The 20,267-nt window shown below is 25.8% G+C and overlaps 1 protein-coding gene across 4 annotated transcripts in view; it reads right to left on the bottom strand.

Moving 5' to 3' along the window:
• Positions 1–20,267, bottom strand: part of LOC122509144 (glutamate receptor ionotropic, kainate 2-like) — a 154,788-nt gene that overhangs the window by 91,065 nt on the left and 43,456 nt on the right. For all 4 annotated transcript variants that reach the window (XR_006302300.1, XM_043622960.1, XM_043622959.1 and 1 more), the window contains exon 4: positions 825–1,076. Coding sequence is in view for 3 of the 4 variants with exons in the window: in XM_043622960.1 (XP_043478895.1) it covers positions 825–1,076 (252 nt within the window). In the remaining variant the exon portion in view is untranslated. The remainder of the gene's footprint in view (positions 1–824; positions 1,077–20,267) is intronic.

Below are 20,267 nucleotides of genomic sequence, written 5' to 3'. Positions count from 1 at the left end.
AGATACTATGACAAATTTCTACTAGGGTTAGAGGAAGGATTTTTAGGAATTTTTCGATATTGTCTGCACTATAAAAAAAAGTTCTAAATTAGAGCTGATTTCGGTACTAAAATAGAACCAAATTACGATTTAGTACCAATTTTGGTACTAAATTAGTACCTTTCTTTTTACAGTGTGATTATAGTTGATTCTTACTACTTGAAATAAAATTTATATTAAATTTTCTTGTTTGTCTGACTAAATAGTTAATTTTTACTACTTAGAAGAAGGATTTCTAAGAATTTTTCGTTATTGTCTGACTATAGTTGATTTTTACTGCTGAGCGTAAAAATTCATAGGAAAGAATTTGAAATCTTCGTGTTGGTCTGACTATCATTGAGTTTTACTACTTAAAATAAAATTAATAGGACATTTTTTTGTTTGTCTGACTAAATAGTTGATTTTTACTACTTAGAGTAAGGATTTCTAAGAATTTTTCGATATTGTCTGACTACAGTTGATTTTTACTACTTAAAATCAAAATTCATAGGAAAGAATTTGAAATCTTCGTGTTAGTCTGACTAACGTTGAGTTTTACTACTTAAAATAATATTAATACGAAATTTTCTTGTTTGTCTGACTATATAGTTGATTTTTACTACTTAAGAAGGATTTCTAAGAATTTTTCGTTTTTGTCTGACTACAGTGGATTTTTACTGCTTAGCGTCAAAATTCCTATGAAAGAATTCGAAATCTTCGTGTTGGTCTGATCTGACTATCATTGAGTTTTACTACTTAATACAAAAACAACTACTGATAATTTGTAGCATTATTTGAATTCTTACCATAATCCTCCTCATACATAATAGCTACTTTTGTCCAGTTCAAGAATGCCATGATGTCTTGATAGGCATTATTGAGCAAAGTTTGTGCGGGATGTAGATTGATGCTGAATTCTTTTGCTTCCGTGTCCAGATCAACCCTGGCTTCCAAGTGTGGAATGTCAAGAGCGTCACAAATGCTGTGTATGTGCTGTCCCAGAATTGGATTGGACGGACCAAAGATCGCCTGAACCCCAAATTTAACCTGTTGACAGGCTAAAAAGAATAGAGGGTGAATAAATTTGAGAAGCGAATATTAATTTCTCCCTTATTGTTAATCAAAGTCATATTTTAAAGTCACTTTCTGTTGCTCCAAATTTCTGTAAAAAAAATTTTGCATACGAATCTGAAAGTCATAATTTTATTTCAAGGGGATAATTTCTAATACGAGGAACATTTATATTTTTCTAAGGACTGCATTACCTCGACATCAACGTCAAATCAATAATTCGGTCACTCCTAGGCTGAGAAGTGTTTTATCTAATTTACATCGACACCTAGATTCCGGACCTTTCACATTGGCTGGCCCGAAAATATTAAATTAATTAAAAAATTAAATATACAACAAACGTAACTATTAATTTTTTTCCATGTCCATCATCAAGTCATCATTAATTTTCATGAAAATAATAAAAATATTTATCAGATGTAAAAATATGAAAATGAATTTATTGATCATAAAAATTCAAAATATGGGTACACTAAAAGGCTTCGATCTAAGCTCTATTTTTTATGGACTCGTATAGAATTTTCGTTTTATGAGCAAGTACATTCTTTTTTTTTCTGGTAAGTTTTTTTTAAGAGCTAACATACTGTTCCATTTTTCATAGCGAATTTCTCCACAGAGTGAAGTTTATGTGTTGTACCGAAATATAAGGGGATAGGATATTGAAATCGGAATTCAGATATGGAAAATGTTGGATAGAACTTGTAGAAACTAGGATCTACTTCAAACTTTGCTTAACAATACGAACCTCATTTTATTGCATAAAAAGGGTAAGGAAAGGACAATAGTTTGAATTTTGGTTTTCAAAAGGAGCTAAAGCTAAAGTAAAAGAAATGCAAGATATAAAATTCATTAGATTGGTAAATTAAATGTTTTTATTAATTATAACTTTTTATAAACATTTAAATGTAAAACTAAAATTTATACGTCATGAACTAGAGTGTTTTAATTAATTTTAAATAATTTATTTGATCAATAATACTTTTTGTTAATCACAATTGTTATAAGTAAATTATTATAATCGAAATTTAATTATATTCGCGTCGGAACTCGACAATGAGAAAACCTTCTTTTTGCTACTAAATCTCATATATAGGGAGATTCTGTACAAATTTAACAGTTGACGCGAAATTGTTGTGAGATTAGAAAAGATCATTATCTACAGGATTACACACTATTTTTGCCAAATTGACATTTATTAAAAATAAAGCAATCACTTATTTATTAACAATAGTTTCCCTTGAATTAATAAAACATTAAAGTTCTAATAATGTGACTAAATATCATCCTGATAGAAATAAAGATTTCAAAAAGTTAAGTAAATTTATTAAACACGACATCATTCAGACATTTGGTTTAAAACAACTTAAATTAATAAAAACTAGGGTATTGCTAGATTTTAGATTAAAGATTATCACAAAGTTTAATTTTCTGAGACATCGACTTTTACAGGAACACTTAATAAGAATAAATATTTAAGTAATTTAAGTGTTGAACGATAAACGCTAAAAAAACGGTCTTTTACTCCTTATGAGCACATCTTCTTTAAGAAATTAGAAAATGATCGCCTGTTACAGGAAGAAATTTCCTTTTACGGCAGAAAGTTGAAGCACTTTATAGAAATACAACAGGTGTTCACGTTAATAATTTGAAAAAGTGTAAGCTCCAGCAAAACTTGTAGTTATTAACGTTTAATTTTAACATCTTCTAATCTAACTTTCTTCAAGTTATTATAAGTTCCCCTACTTGATACTTACGCAAGTCCTTTTTAATAATTCGAAATGTTATATCTATTACGAGATAGTTAACTTAAACTATACTTGCGTGAATCCTTAAAATTTAAATGATTTTGTCCTAAAAAATTTTTTATACGCTAATTATATTATTTAAACATGTATAAGTGACTTTTATTGCAAATTAACTAATAAAAGTTACATTTTCTTTAATTTCCAAAGAAAAAGAGATTTAGACTTAAGGAAAAATTCCCTGCTCGTCGCGAAACAGATTGATTTAAAGTCATTCAAGGATCGCTTCTATTTCCTTTTAACGTGCACGTGTGTCTTTGGTATTTCATTTATTTTTTAATATCCGTCCTTTACGAGCTATGTTCTTGGTGGAAATTTTCAACCTGAGGCAAAGAAACGTGGGAGTGAAACGACTTGTGGAGTGTGGGTGAAATAATCGAATCCCCAAGTAACTCTAACACTTATACTGAAATTAATATTAATCTTTACTTTAAAAACTGCAAGAATGTCATTAAGTAACACTTAGCAAATAACTAATAATAATTATCTTTGTTAGTTGGTTATTACCATACTTTTTTATTAAACAAGTACAAAAGTACAATTTCACATCGAAGAAACTGACAAATGACAAATTTTAAATGTTGAATAAATCTTTCATAATAGCACAAACTGATATTTGCATAATCTGTGTGGACAAAAGTCAATTTTTCAAAATCTTTAAAACATTTGCAAAACCAGCAAAGTTGGAGGACAATCCAGAAAACTATATTCAGCCTCTCTTATCCTTCTTTCTTGCAACTGAAGGATTTGACAGTTAGTTCAAAGTAGATCATACCACTTTTTATACGCGTTGGTTCTGGTTACACTTGAGAAAAAGTTAAGTTTAAATTTGAAAATATTTATTATTTGCCATCGTCTCAGGAATTGAAGTCATGGACTCTGACACATTAGTAATGTACTAAAGAACTAATAAAATTTATAATCCACTGCATACATAATTTCATTATAAAAGTTGTAAAGTAACAGTTTTCAAATATTTGTTCAATTAACGTTAGTTATTGAGGTAGACGCTGTACCACAAATTCGTTAAAGTAATCATAACTTTGAAAATATACATATTAATTGAAATTTCATATACTATATACACTATCTCTTACAATGCAACAAAATAATTAAAGTTACGAATTATTATTATTATTATTATTATTATTATTTTAGACTTGTAGTATGTTATTTTGGACCAGATGATTGTAAATTTCATGTACAAATTTCAAAATGTCAGATTTGCGGATAAAAAAAATCAATCAGATTTGCTTAAGGTTTTCCGGGATCAATTTGCAAATCTGAAGTCAATTTCAAAAATTCAAAATGGTGGATCCAATATGGCGGACAAAAAAAATTAAAAATCAATCACTACAGGCAAAATATAAAATGATTTGGCTAGTAAAAGCAAATTTCGGAATTTATCCAGCCACCGCAAAGGTAAGTGTAGAAAATGCTCTGTCCATCAAAGGCAATAGCAAAAAAGGTTAATTTTTAATTTTTTCGTCCGCCATATTGGATCCGCCATTTTGAATTTTTGAAATCTGACTTCAGATTCACATTCAGCGACTCAAATAATAAATAAATGAATCTTTGGAAACTACAGTTATTTGAAATAAAGTTTAAAATAAATAAATAAATAAATAAAAGTCACTAAGTTTCATAAGTGGATTACATCCTCGTAAGTAGTCACTGCTGAAATTTTCGTTCCTGGGCAAAAAATTTTATGAAAGACTTTGAAACATGCTTTAAAAATGTATTTAAATTCAAAGATTGCTGCTTCAGACAGCCGAAGTAGGCTTTCTAACTTACGAAGGAAAAGGAAAACTAGTTAAGAAGTCCTCCTTCACCTCGCCTCCAAACACTTTGGAAAAATATTTCTCCTCTGAAGTATCCTTTCGACTGCAAATGACGCATCGTCTACTTGCAGAGGATTCATCTACTTTTTCCTGTTAATACACCATGTAAGGTAGAGTTAGTCGGAAAAAAATCTAAAGATTTTATGATTTCCGTAGAAATTGACTGCGGGAATTTTCGATCGGTAATTGACAAAGATTAGCTCAGGTGTCATTAGTGTTAATTAGAGTAAAGTAATAACCAATATTATCAACATCAAAAGTCTTCTGAATTTTTTCAAAAAAATGTAAAATAAATAATTTCTATTCAAACTTGAAGAAATTTTCAAAAATTTTAAGTTTTAAAAGATTAAAAATGAAAATGAACTGCAGATAGGGTAAAAGAAATGTGACTATTGGGAGTTCTAGGTTTAAACTTAAAAGAGTTAGGCATTTCAATAGAACATAATCAGTGTAAGGAACAGGAAAATCCAATTTTTCTCAATTTCCAGTGATGTAGGGTCAATAAATTTTTGAATTCCCTACAGTTAGTGAACTTTTTTCGCGCGTTTCAAAGTCGCATGTATAGAGATTGGGTGATCGAAAAAATTTTTTTTTTTCATTCTATTTCTATCGATTTCACCTTCAGATTGAAAATCGACCAGACGCATAGTTTACGACCAACTCGAATTGAATACCCTGGGTATATACTTTAATCTCGAGAAAGATTTTTCGATAGGTTATGTGGTCAGAGACGCGCTATATATTTTCCCATAGAGATAAAGAATTTTCCATACTTATATTTTCCCTTGAAACAAATAAAGTAGTTTATGGAATATGTTTTGGCAAAATAATAGTTGAAGTGACAAGAAAAGAATTAAAATGAAAAATAGAATTCCCTTTTAAATATGTGTAATATTTCAAGAATAAAATCCGATCAATAGGAAGGTAAAAAATATAAAAAAAGCAAGTTTATGTCATACTTTAAAGTTGCGATCGATGTTTTGAAGGTGTAGTTTACCATCTTCTTCAGTCTAATTTATTTAACATCAAAACAAACTTTTAATTTATTTAAAAATAAAAAATTATTAAAAAGTCATTTTTTGAAAATTCAAAATGGCCGATTCAATATGTCGGACATGAAAATTAAAAATCGAATGAATTCGCTTGAAATTCGTCACTCTAAGGTTTTTAGGGTCGATAAATACGAATCTGTGGATAGTTTTTAAAATTTCAAAATGGCGGATCCAATATGGCGGTTTTTAGGATCGCTGAATACAAATCTGAGGTCCGCCGATTTGTTTTTTTAAAAACTGACCCTAGATACGTATTCAGCGACCCCAAAAACCCCCGAGTAACTATTTTCAAGCGAATTCAGTCGATTTAAAATTTTTATGTCCGCCATATTGGATCCGCCATTTTGAATTTTTAAACACTGACCCCAGAGTCGTATTCAGTGAACTTAAAGGTAATCACGTCAAATAACCTCGTGTCATCTATTGTGAATTTAATCTCCGGTAATTAATTAATTAATTAGTTGATTACCTAATCTTCTAATAAGGGAAAAGTAAGTTTTATCAAGAAAACAAATATCTTCTTTCTTATTAATAGTGAAACCTTTTCTCACAATATGTATCATTTCAGAAATTGATCGTTTTTTATAATTTGGTTCACCGTCCAGTGTATACTCCAATCAAAGTCGTTTTGAAATTTAATTGATGTGCACGTACCACAGATGTGTCTCTCTTGTTATTCTTATGTTCGTTGATACGAATTGTCAAAGAATGTTTCGTCTGACCTATATAATTCGCTAACAAATTTTTGCAATTAAATTAAACATTCATTTTTTTGCCATTTCTTGGTATCCTTAATTTAAGATTTTTATTAACAATTGCGATGGACTGATTGCATACAATGTATTATATTTTTTCTTGAATTGGATGATTTGAAAAAGAATTAATAAATCTACAAGTGGAAGTAGACTTTTTGGTTTAAAATTATGAATAATTTTATTATTTTCGACACATAAAGTTATATATGGAAAATTTATTGTATTGTTTGTTAGAAGTTCGGGAGTGAATTGTAAATTGTTATTATATGAGTTAGAGGCAGACACACAACTAAATCAACATAAACTTTGTCAACACATGATTCTGTTGTCAACAGATCAGTAATAAAAAGGTGAAGTTAAAAACGCCAAATTGAATTTTTCAATTTTTTTGTTATTATTTTGATATTTATAAAATATAAAGTTGCCAACCCCCGACCAAAAACCGAATTTTTTTGGAACCATCACGGTCTATTTCCACACACGAAAAAATAATGAAATACTACAGATTTGTGTTCTTCTATTGCATGGTATCAATTTTCAACTATATAAGTTTATTGATGATATGTTGAAACATTTATTAATGTTTATAATTTGTATATTAATACCAACAACCAAGGTAGAATTATGGGATCATTAAAGTCACACTTCAGTGAGTTACAATGTTCATACGTCTTCTGTATTTGTGTATATATGTGAACATTAGGCGTTATTACATATTACGCAAGCAGATGTTAATTCACCAATGATAGTCATTATCAATTCATTTAAAGTTTTACTTCATTTATTATATTCCTTACGGGACTAATTATGGATATTTATTACTTTCACTCTACACAACATTAAATAATACAAATCCAATAGTAATAATACGTTAATTATTGCATTTAATTTAACAGTGATATTTGATTTGAAATTAAAGTCAAAGTCTATTTTCATTTACAAATGTATAGTCTTAGTGAATATTGTATTTAATAAGTTTTATCAGGTCCAACTTTATTATTAATAAATAAACAAACATTAACACTTAGATAACTTAAAATTGTGCCCTTTAGTTTAATTAATAAAATAACTGTGGATGTATAAACAAAAACAAATAATTGGATTCTTCTACTAATATATAAAGGACAATTTATTATAATAAAAATTAGTAACTAATAAACGTATAGTGGGACAAAATGCAAAAAACCTGACCGAAACCCCTATTAGGTGTTTTAAATTTACTGATATTTCTCACTCGGGGGTTTTTTAGACGATGATTAAGAATTTGATCTTAGTTATTCAAATTTCAAAATGGCGGATCCAATATGGCGGACGAAAGTGTAAAAAATTAACGGATTTCTGTATAAATTTGTATCAAGGGGTTCTTGGGGTTGCTGATTACAAATTTGAACAATATAAAAAAATATATAAAAAGGGACTCACTGGACAATCAGCAATCGTAGTATCACAGATTTTGAAATGTAGACAATGACAATGTATAAACAAGTCATGGAGTTAGTGAATTCAGCTGTAGTAGTGAAGGTCAGTTATTCGGTCGATTCAGTGATTTCGGTAACCGGTCATAAAGTGTGTGCTGGGACATTTACTACTATTGAAAGGATACTTACGGGTTGGGATCATTACATACATCACAATGATAGATAACAAAAACTATTAATAACAAGTAATTTTAAAATTTAAAATAAAAGGACTATTTGAATAGTATTCGTATTTCTCTTTTTAAAATCAAAAGGCAATCCAAGTAATATAAATATTTAATAAATAAATGTGAACCCAAAAATTAGGGAATTCTAATTCATTTGCTATAACCATTGTTTCTGTTTCGATTAGAAGAAGTGAAATCAAGGATTAGATCAGGGATTATTACATTTTCTAGATTAGGGAAAAATACGTTATAATTATATACTTTTAAGAAATTCAAATTTTAGAACAGAACATTATAATAAATTTTGATTTGATATTTTCATTTCTTCAGATCGTCCGTGCGAAACCTGTAGATATGCAAATAAGGTGAAAGAAGAAAAACCTAATGTCATTCTTGATGGACAGAAAGAAAATGGAAAAGCGTTATCACTTTAAATAGAGTAAAAAGAAAAAAGGTTACCAATTTAAGAAAAGCGAAATCTTATTATATTCTTCTTACACTGAATGAAAAGTAAGGTGTTAATAGTTAATACTAAATAAAGGTGTTAATACTACTATTCCACTCTGGTCCATAACAGCCTTTTATATGTAATCCAGATTACAATCTATCTAAATTAATCACAAAAACTTTAAATGAAACAATAAACAAAAAATTCATATGATGAGAGATAAATTCGATCAATGGAAGGTAAAAAAAGCATAAATAAAAAAAAAATAAAAATAAATAAAAAGCATAAATTTATGTTATTTTGTCAAGATGCGAGGTTTCGATGTTGTAGTTTACCAACTTCTTCAGGCTAGTTTGTTTAACAAAACACCAAATTAATGAATATAGAACAAACACACATGATATTAAAAGACAAACTAATAATAACTAAAATGTGGTTTCTTTTTATATGGTATAAACATACTTAAAGACATTTTTCATTTTCATATTAAAAATTATATTTTGAAAATAAAAGTAAAAATTATTATAAGCAAAAAAGGTCAAATGGATACATATGAGAAATATTAAAAAAAACAAAAAGATACACAAAAGTCTAAGTTCTGGTATAATAATTTTACTTATGTAGTTTAAAATTAATTCAATTTTCAAATAGTTACGTTTACAATTTTCATAAATAGATGAATATTAAAATTTTATAAACAATTCAATTTTTAATGAATTTTATTAGAATTTTTAAATATTACTTAGGTTTTCAAAAATTTTAATTCTTCTGAAATTTGTTCAATTTTGTAATATATATTTAATTAATTAATTATTAAAAATAGTGAATTTATAGACGAATTTTACTCAAAAACACTAAAAAAAATTGAATTTTCTGAAAAAATATAAATGATTGCATAAATTCAATTATTTTCAAAAGTAATCAAATTCTTTTCCAAAATACAATTATTTTAAAAAAATTTAATAAAATTGTTGGCAAAATTCAATTTTTTAAAAATTTTTAATAAAATTTTTGACAAAATTTTAATTATTTTCAAAAAATTTCCTCAACTTTATATGAATTCTATTATTTACAAATTTTTTATAAACTTCTTCGCAATAATTTAATTATTTTCAATAAATAATCAAATTTTTTACAGGGATTGAATTATTTTCATAGATAATAAAATTCTTTTTAGGAATTCAATTATTTTCATAAATAAAACTCATCGTAGAATTTCAATTATTTTTCATACAATTTTAATCGAATTCCTCGAAAAATGTAATTGTTCTTAACAATTTTAATAAAAAACGTCAAAAGAAATCAATTATTTAAAAATGTTTTGATAAAATTCTATATGAGAATTTAATTTTAAGAAATATTTAATTATTTAATAAATTATTTATTATTTATTTTTGCATTTAAATATAATTGAATTCTCGTAGAAGAAAGTAATGTTAAATTCGAAAGTTTTCTAATAAAAATTGATTTAAAAACAAATTTCAGTTAAAATTTTAGATTTAAATATTTATTATTCAAATTATTTAAATATTCAAATAATATTTGAATATTAAAAGCATTAATGCATGAATTTTAAGAAATAATTGAATTTTGCAAAAGGTTTGAAATTAAATTCATTGAAAATCTTAATTTTTCATACTTTTATAAAACCAACAATTCTGTAAAATTAATTATTTTGAAACAGTTTAATTGAATTTTTTTCTGAAATTATTTGAAGTGTTTATTTTTCAATACGTAGCTATTTAATTGAATAACTATGATAATTATGACAATTTATGAATAATTGAAATTTCGTAAAATTAAATTCTAAATAAATTAAAAAAATTCTTTGAAAATTCTCAAAGAACTTTTTAAAAAATTATTAACGATAATTGATTTAAAGAAGAATTTTATTTAAAAATTCTACAAAATAATAATTGAATTAAAATGATGAAAATAATTTTGAAGAAGTTACAGTAGAAATATTTCTATTATATAAAATAATGATCTTATCACTGGGTTATATTTAATTTATTATAAAAAATGATGAAAGCGATTACTCCGAGTCGAAGACTTGGAGTAATCTATTTCTTCATGTTTTATAATAAATATTCTTATAAGTTGTTAAATTTCAAAAAGGTATGACGTATGAATTTGAAATTTTTGAAAATCTTGATTCCCGTGGAAAAATAATAATGATGAAATATTGATTTAAACAAAAAGTTATTGATGTTTTATAATAAATTTACAATCGTTTTTAACAAATAGAAATTTTGTAAATATTTTTTCAAAAATAAATTAAAAATTTCTTTAACAAAATTTGATCAATTTTTTTTACTTGAAACTTGTATTTTTTATTAATTATGGATCAAAACTGTTATTGAGAATTTAGAACTTTTATGTTGTTCTTTAGTTCATTATATAAAACTTTTGATAATAAATAAGTTGGGTTGTTTATAAGGAAAACTAGGTATTCGACGAAAGGAAACATCTTTTTTATGAGTTTTTGGAAGGCCGTAAAACTGTGCCTTAGAGTTAATTGATTTATTGTGGTATTTATATTGAAGAAAATTATTGTCATTCAATTTTTTGAGAATCTTTGAAGTATTCTCTTTAAGATCGGACAATGGATTTTTTATAAGAACAGTATTTTTTAAAGGATCAGAAAGAAGGTCGTTTACTTTATTGTAGTAAACAGATTTGTAAAGGCAAACAGTAGAATTCCCCTTATCAGAAATTGTGAACATTAAATCAGGGATTCTGTTTTAATTTTAAATATAATTAATTATAATCTTTAGTAATTTTAATTTTCTTAGCGATATTTCTATCTTCTTTAGTTATATGAGAAATTATTTTACGTTAGTGAAAAGGTGATGTGTGATTTTGTTGCTATGTCGTTATTGATTTCTAAGCAATGAATTGTAGTTTTTATATTTTTAATAATTTCAAAAAACATCATTTTTTGTTGAATTGCTGTTTGAACAATAATTAGGTCCTAGTGAAATTATATCAACAACGTCTTTTGATAAGCTTTCGTTAGTAATATTTTGGACCCAATTATTTTTATCAGACCTTTTGCCTTTAACAGGTAAGTAAGTTAAGTTACTTACATTTAAGTTATGTTACTTAAGTTACTTTAAGTTACTTTAAGTTACTTTAAGTTAAGTTACTTAAATTAAGTTAAATTTGTAATAAAAAATCTTGAAATAAATATTTTATATTCAGATCCGACTTGAACGATTTTGAATTAATATTTATGCATCACGTGTTCATCATTACGGTAATAATTACTTAAATAAAGCACTAATTTACTGTAGGACTTTGAAAGCAAAAAAAGTTAGACGCATAAAGGAAATATCTTTAATTTTTTTCTTCCTAAAGTTACTTGGAGCCTGTCTCTTGAGCAATTGCGATCTTATTCCACAGCTTGTAAAACTCAACTCACAAATTGGCTTCCAACTTCTGGGAAATCTAATGGCAATTTCTAAAGCAAGGTAATGGCGAAAGCTAAAAGTAGTGGGGTGACGAAGGTAGATGATGACCGGGAGGGGTTGGAGTTAGGCACAGTATAAGGATAAAGTTAGCAAGACGAGTCACACTCCTTTTACAAAGCCCCGTGGGCTCTCATTAAAATTTCAAAGTCTCATGGATCTTTCGTGGTCTCGATTTCTGTCGGTCTCTCCATTTTCTTTTGAAAAGACTTTCTTCAGTTTATTAATTTATCGTAATCATCTATTAGAAAGAACTCAATCAACATCTCTATGTATACATAATTCTCTCGCTCCTGAGAATATCAACTTAACAAGTTGTATATGTATAAAATATTTTCAAAAATTGTTTGTTCGCAAACTGTTAAAGAGTTTACTGATGCGAAAAAAATTAATTATTTTGCCAGTTCCATCTAACATTTGACGGGGGGAGGGGGGGGGTGGATTTACGAATATTTTTCGTTTGAAGTGAAACGTTCAAGGATATTATAATTAAAGAAGGGAGTGTACCATTGAAGAAAACTAACTCGTTTGCCTCAAAAGAAGTTTACTTCTTTTAAGAAACTATATAGAAAAGTTCCAAGTTTCTATACAAAAAATTAGTTGGCATAATAAAAAGAGAACTTTTTATTTTTTCATTCTGAAGAAATGTTTGTGACATGAAGAAATTAATTTTACCACTTTATAGAATAACTTTAGTTTTTTTTTTCTCTCAAACGAGAGACGTACATTACAAAGTCTTAAGGAAAGTTACACTATTATACTGAAAATAAATCTGGTGGATTAGCAAAACTTTTAAACAAATTGCATAAGAAATAATCATAAACAAATATTAAATCCCAATGCAAAAATTCTCACTGAATGTCATATTAAGTGGATTTATTTTTGAATTTAAATATTCATGTTTAAACCATAATCTAATTTTGACAGGTAGAAAAATCTTTTATATATTTTGACCTAAATAAATAAAAACCACTTTAAATAACTTATTAAGTTATAAAAACTGATTCCTTCATAATTGAATTCCTGTTTCATTTTTGACTTCTGGATCTTACTTATATTTTTAAATTTTGCAAACGATTCAAATAACTTGAGTTCTGTTGAGAAAATAACTCAATCAATTGGAAGAATTCTATTATATTTTAGAAATGCAAAGACAATAAGTGACAATTGTCAATTTTCCCAATAAAAGAATGTATATAAACGTGTAAAAAAAAGTTCACTGGAACCTTTTTTTAGATCCTCGTCAGCGCTGTGGAGTTACGTGTCTCCTTAACGAGGACTTGAGGATCAGTGGGCTCTTTGATGTCGTCAATTCGTAAAGGTACAAGACTTGAGATCGTGTCGTCGGTTCAATCAGTGCAATTGTCCGTTAAATCTGTTCGATGGAGTTTCAAATCAATTTTTATCACGAATAGTTCATGTAGACACAACGCATGACTGCTCTTGTTTAAACTTGTTCTTATCAGATACAGAAATAAAAAAAAAAAGTTTCACAACCTTCCACGAGGTCTCAATATTATTTTTCTTCCCTTTTGTTACGTCAAACCTAATACCTTTTATTTACCAATGTTCCTCGTTTTGAATTTGTTTCAGAATTGAAACTAATTTGGGATAAGGATAAGTCAATGAGTCTATGAAATGTTGTGAGAGAATATTTATTTGAGTTATTTTAAGTTATTAAAAGTTTGGTAAAAAATTTTACTTTGATCATCTTTAATGGAAGTAATTGGTTGTCTTTTCTCATGGGTATATTTTTATGTAATGCTGAGATACTTAAGAACACCATTGATAGAAATAGATCAAAGGAAATAGACTTTGCCAAACGGAAATTAAGAACTTCTGCGGAAGTAATTAGGAGAGATCTTCTAGTTCTCACGCCAATGGAGAAGGCTCTGAAGAAGATTAGAAACAGGTTGTAAAGGGCGCTTGCATAGGACACGTGACCTGACGTCAACCCCCTTTTCTCTAATATATATATGTAGACAATTACTGTCAATCGATCAGTTGCCAATTGACCTTGTTACAATTTTCTAAAGTATCAAGAGTTAATTATAGAGCTTCGTACTCGAAACATCTTTTCTTAAATTAAAAATTAACTGCTGACATAATGAATTACTGGAAATAAATATATGTAACATACTAATTTGAATTGTTTCGAATTAATATATCCAATAATTGCTTCTCTTCATTTTTTCCAAATAATTAATTGATGATAATTGATAAAATTAATCCGGTCTTGGACGATAAACCACTGTTGGGCATTAACATATTTGTAATCAGTGACCGTAGGGAACGAAGTAGGTCCGTAAATCCTGAAAAAGTCCGTAACTTTGCTTCAAGTCAGTACAAGTCCGTTTTTTTGAAAAAAGGTCCGTAAATTCCGTAATTTCATTCAAAATGGATGAAAAGTTCTTAAATTGTACGATATAATTTTGAGAATTTTAGAAAAGTTACAAATGATTGCAGAAATTCAATTATTTTTAAAAGTAATAAAATTCTTCGCAAAAATTCAATTATGTTCAAAAATTTTTTTTAATTCTCGTCAAAATTTCAATTATCTTTAGAAATATTAAAATTCTTCTTCGAAATTCAATTATTTTTAAAAAATCTAAAAAAAGGTGAAAATCTCAATTATTTTTATAAATAAATAGCAAAATTCTTCACCAAATTCAATTCTTTTTAAAAAATTTAATAAAATTCATTAAAAAAATTCAATTATTTTCATAATTAACAAATATTTATTACACGAATTCAATTATTTTCTAAAGTAATAAAATTCAATTATTTTCAAAAATTTTAATAAAATCCATTGCAAAATTTCAATTATTGTTAAAAGTAATAAAATTCTTCGCAGAAATTCAATTATGTTAAAAAATTTTTAACAATTCTCGTCAAAATTTCAATTATTTTTAGAAATATTAAAATTTTTCTCCAAAATTCAATTATTTTCAAAAATTTTATTAAAATTCATTAAAAAATTTCAATTATTTTCATAATTAACAATATTTATCACACGAATTCAATTATTTTAAAAAATTTTAATAAAATCCATTGCAAAATTTCAATTATTTTCATAATTAACAATATATATCACACGAATTTAATTATTTTCTAAAGTAATAAAATTCAATTATCTTCAAAAATTTTAATAAAATCCATTGCAAAATTTCAATTATTTTCAAAAGTAATAATATTCTTCGCAGAAATTCAATTATGTTAAAAAATTTTTAACAATTCTCGTCAAAATTTCAATTATTTTTAGAAATATTAAAATTTTTCTCCAAAATTCAATTATTTTCAAAAATTTTATTAAAATTCATTAAAAAATTTCAATTATTTTCATAATTAACAATATTTATCACACGAATTCAATTATTTTAAAAAATTTTAATAAAATCCATTGCAAAATTTCAATTATTTTCATAATTAACAATATATATCACACGAATTTAATTATTTTCTAAAGTAATAAAATTCAATTATCTTCAAAAATTTTAATAAAATCCATTGCAAAATTTCAATTATTTTCAAAAGTAATAATATTCTTCGCAGAAATTCAATTATGTTAAAAAATTTTTAACAATTCTCGTCAAAATTTCAATTATTTTTAGAAATATTAAAATTTTTCTCCAAAATTCAATTATTTTCAAAAATTTTATTAAAATTCATTAAAAAATTTCAATTATTTTCATAATTAACAATATTTATCACACGAATTCAATTATTTTAAAAAATTTTAATAAAATCCATTGCAAAATTTCAATTATTTTCATAATTAACAATATATATCACACGAATTTAATTATTTTCTAAAGTAATAAAATTCAATTATCTTCAAAAATTTTAATAAAATCCATTGCAAAATTTCAATTATTTTCAAAAGTAATAATATTCTTCGCAAAAATTAAATATTGTTTAATATCTACTATTTTCATAAAATTTATCAAAAGAATTTAATTATTTAAAAAAAATTTAATAAAATTCTACAAAAACTTTTAATTATTTTCAAAAAATAATAAAAATTTCACAAGAATTTCATTAATGACAAATTTTCTTTAAACTTCTTCGCAATCATTCAACTATTTTTATAACTAATAAAATTTTTACGGGGATTCAATTATTTTCGTAAATAATAAAATTCTTTTCAAGAATTCAATTATTTTTAATAGAATTTTAATCAAATTTCTCGAAAAAATCATTTAAAATTTTATTAAAATTCGTCCAAAGAATTAAATTATTTAAAAATTTGTTGATAAAATTTTTAATCAGGAATTGAATTCCATAAGAAACATTCAATTATTCAATAAATTATTTATTTTTGTGTTTAAATAATTGAATTTTATCGAGACATTTTTTTTTAAATTGTCTTAAAAATAATTGAATTTCTACCAAAAAAAGTTTTATCAACATTTTTTAGAATGTTTGAATTTCTGATAAAATTCTGATATTTTTTAAAAATAATTGAATTCTTGCAAAGAATTTTATTAAGACTTTTGAAAATAATTGAATTCCTGCAAAAATTTTTATTATTTTACGAAAATACTTAAATTCTTGCGAAAAATTTTATTAAAATTTCTGAAAGAAAGTGAATATCTGCTAAGAATTTTGTTATTTTTAATTTATGCCAAGAATTTTATTAAAATTTTTAAAAATAATTAAATTCCTGTTAACTTTTTACAAGAATTTAATGATTTTTGAAAATTTTAATAAAATTCTTCGCAAGAATTCAATTATTTTCATAAATAATAAAATTCAATGCAGAATTTCAATTATTTTTAATAAAACGATTTTTTCGAAAAATGTAATTATTCTTAAAAATTTTATTAAAATTAGTTGATAGAATTCAATTACTTGAAAATTTGTTGATAACGATTTTTTATGGAAATTGAATTTTAAGAAACGTTCAATTATTCAATAAATTATTTATTTGCATTTTATTTGTATTTGAATAATTGAATTCTAGTAGAATTTTCTAATAAAAATTGATTTTCATTTCATAAAAATGAATTTCAGTTAAAATTTTAGATAATAATTGAATATTAAATGCAATAGAGCGTGAATTTTAAAAAATAATTTAATTTTGTAATTAATTTTTTTTAAAAAGTTTAATTGAGTTTTTTAATATTATTTTTAGTTTCTATTTTCTAATATTTATTTAATTAAAGAATTTACGAATAATTGAAATTTCGTAAAATTGAATATTGTAAAGAAATGAATTTGAAAATTGTCAAAGAACTTTTTCGAAAATTATTAAAAATAATCGATATAAAGAAGAATTTTAGATAAAAATTCTTGAAAATAATAATTAAATTGATAATGATTTTAATTATTATAAATTATTTTTATTTATAATTATTATTAATTATTATAAAACGTGAAGAAATCGATGACTTCGAGTCGAAGACTCAGAGTTATCGATTTCTTCATGTTTTATAGTTATGAAAAATTGAATTTCTATTTTTAATTAAAATGTTCTCTTCTTTGATTCGGCCTGATTCTATTTTTGTCAGTTGGTCCGTAAATGGTCCATAATTTTTAATTTTTGGTCCGTAAAGTCCGTATTTTTAAATACTTTCATTGCTTCGAGCCCTGTCAGTGACCCTAAAATCTCCTAGTTACCTAATCCAACTATTTTTTTAAATTTGTCTTTTATATTTGATCCGCCATTTTGAATTCTGCAAACCTGACTTTAGATTCCCAATCAGCGACTGCAAATCTCCGGAGTTAGAATTATTATCAACAAATTTGAAATATATCTTGGTCTTTGGCCCCAATATATCAAAATCTGTCAGAAATATTTCAATTTAAAATTATCTATAATAAAAATTGAAAGCAAATTGTCTAAATATACAAGAGTTTCCAGTTTGGCGAATAATTAAAGTACTTGAATTTTGTAGAAAAAGCTCCTTTTCTTCTAGTCTGACAAAATTAGAAATTACTATGTTAATTATGAAAGTAGAACTATAGTATAGTCGTAATGAATAACTGCTTTTAATGAATGAAATTCCAATCGCGCTCTCAATTGCCAGGATGTCTTTTTCTTCTTAAAGCCGATCTCATTTGCATTCAAGGACACGTTGCAAACCTACCAACGAGATGTCTTATAAACGTTGGAGGAATTGCCAGACGTCGAGTTTCATGCTCGTTGGGAGAATATTACAACGAGCAAGGTAATAACGTTTCTCGTTTTCAGTTCCTCCAATGTTTCCGTTTTGTGAGGTGTTTTTTTTTCTGCCAGATTCTCGGCCTTGCCTCTTCTCTGTCTTGCAGCGACCCATCAGGAATTGTAACAGCACACCATATCGGCGTGAAAAGCCGGAAGTTAGATAACCACATTTTTGCACGTACATGTATATGTATTACCATAAAATCTAAAAAGCGTGGCTGCACCCTGATAACGCTTTTATACAAAAATAGACGGGCTGCTCGCCAGAGGCACTACATTGCTGGTGAATTTTTTTGCCATTCTACTAAACTCACGTTATGAGAAACATTTATATTCCCTGTATATATTATTATACCTATTTGTGTATCATCAAATGTTCACCATACAATGTACTTACTTCTTCAAGTTTACATAATCTTTAGAATCCGTGCCAAAAGGAGCATTTGATTAGATTTAAACGATGAAGAGCATCGTTGTCATGAATTTTTTTTTTTATCTACATTGAAGACTAAATTTTTAGTATATAAAAGGTTCTTTAACTGAATTAGTGAAATTAATTTTTTTTTAACGAATCCTGAGAAACTTTTTATTCATGGAAAGATTTTTTTATCATTACAAGGAACCCCTTGTCAAATATATTGATACAGGTCAAAGATTTGTCCCATCAGATCCCTTGGCGCTTGTGTAAAGTCGAAGCTAAGCCCCGATCTCTTAGTCTGACGAAGACAGAGTAACGTTTAGTTTGAGTGACGAAGTTCTCGGATAAATTATTTCGCTCGTCCTCAAGCTTTCACTGTCCACACTCAAAATTCGCTACTCTAAATTATTTAAAATAGCAAAAGAAAAAAAACAAATAATAAAAATTCATTTCAAATAAAATACGTTAAAAATAATTTTACAAATAAATTAAGATTACCTTTGGGTTATCGGCGAGCACAAGTAATCAATTCACCGTATGATATTAAAAAAATAAGGACAATTTACGCGCGCAAAACTTCTTAGTTACAATAGAAAACTTAATATGAATTGGAAGCAATAAAATAAATTTAATTTAAACATTTTTTTAGATGGCTGATGCTATTTCAATTCATGCAGGGCGAATAGATTAAAAATTCTAAATCAAGTTAAAGTTAATTTTTCTTGTTCTTTACGACAAATAAAGAGACACGTATTTTTTTTATTTAGCGAAAAAAAAATTTTTAGCTGAATTATGAGTGTTTGAAAATTTTAGGACATATCGTGATTTTAGAGCCAAACAGCTGACAAATTAATTATTTTCAAATCTTTCTAGTTTTTGCAAAAATAAATATTTTTCAAAATTTTTTTTCTTGATTTTAGTAGTGTTTTTGATACTTTTTCTTTGCAAACTTGAAAAGTTGAAAAATTTTGAAAATTAACAAAATGGCGGCCATTTTTTGATAAATCAAAATAATCAGATTTGTTATTTTCTGAAAAAAATTATTGCGACTTCCAAACAGTTTTAGCAGACATGAAACCTTTTGGAAAAAGTTCTTTTTTTCATCTAGTAGTCACACAAAAATTTTAAGAAAAATAAAAAATGATGTTTTTTGAGAAAATTGACTTTTTTGATTTTTCGGAAAATGGCCGCCATTTTGTTAATTTTCAAAATTTTTAAAATTTTCAAGTTTGCAAAGAAAAAGTATCAAAAACACTACTAAAATCAAAAAAAAAAATTGAAAAATATTTATTTTTGCAAAAGTTAGAAAGATTTGAAAATAATTTGTTGAGATAGAATCAGCCAGATACTTTTTTTAAAAAATTTTATCGAATAAAATGAATAAAATCTAGCAAAAGAATGGAAAGATTATATCAATATAAAAAAAATTGCGCAATTCAGAGAATTTATCACGAGACCAAAATGTATTTAGCTTGAGTTTTCACGGGTTTTTTTTCAAATTGAGAGACGCATATCACAGTGAAAGATTTGGATTATTGGGTATTGAATTTCATCGGAGATTTACGAAACGCGTCGTCTACG

Source organism: Leptopilina heterotoma, unplaced genomic scaffold (assembly GCF_015476425.1).
Source record: "Leptopilina heterotoma isolate Lh14 unplaced genomic scaffold, ASM1547642v1 Lhet_6, whole genome shotgun sequence".
NCBI classification, from domain to species: domain Eukaryota; kingdom Metazoa; phylum Arthropoda; class Insecta; order Hymenoptera; family Figitidae; genus Leptopilina; species Leptopilina heterotoma.
Note: the sequence above shows the minus strand (reverse complement) of the source record. Positions and strands in the feature narration are given on the sequence as shown.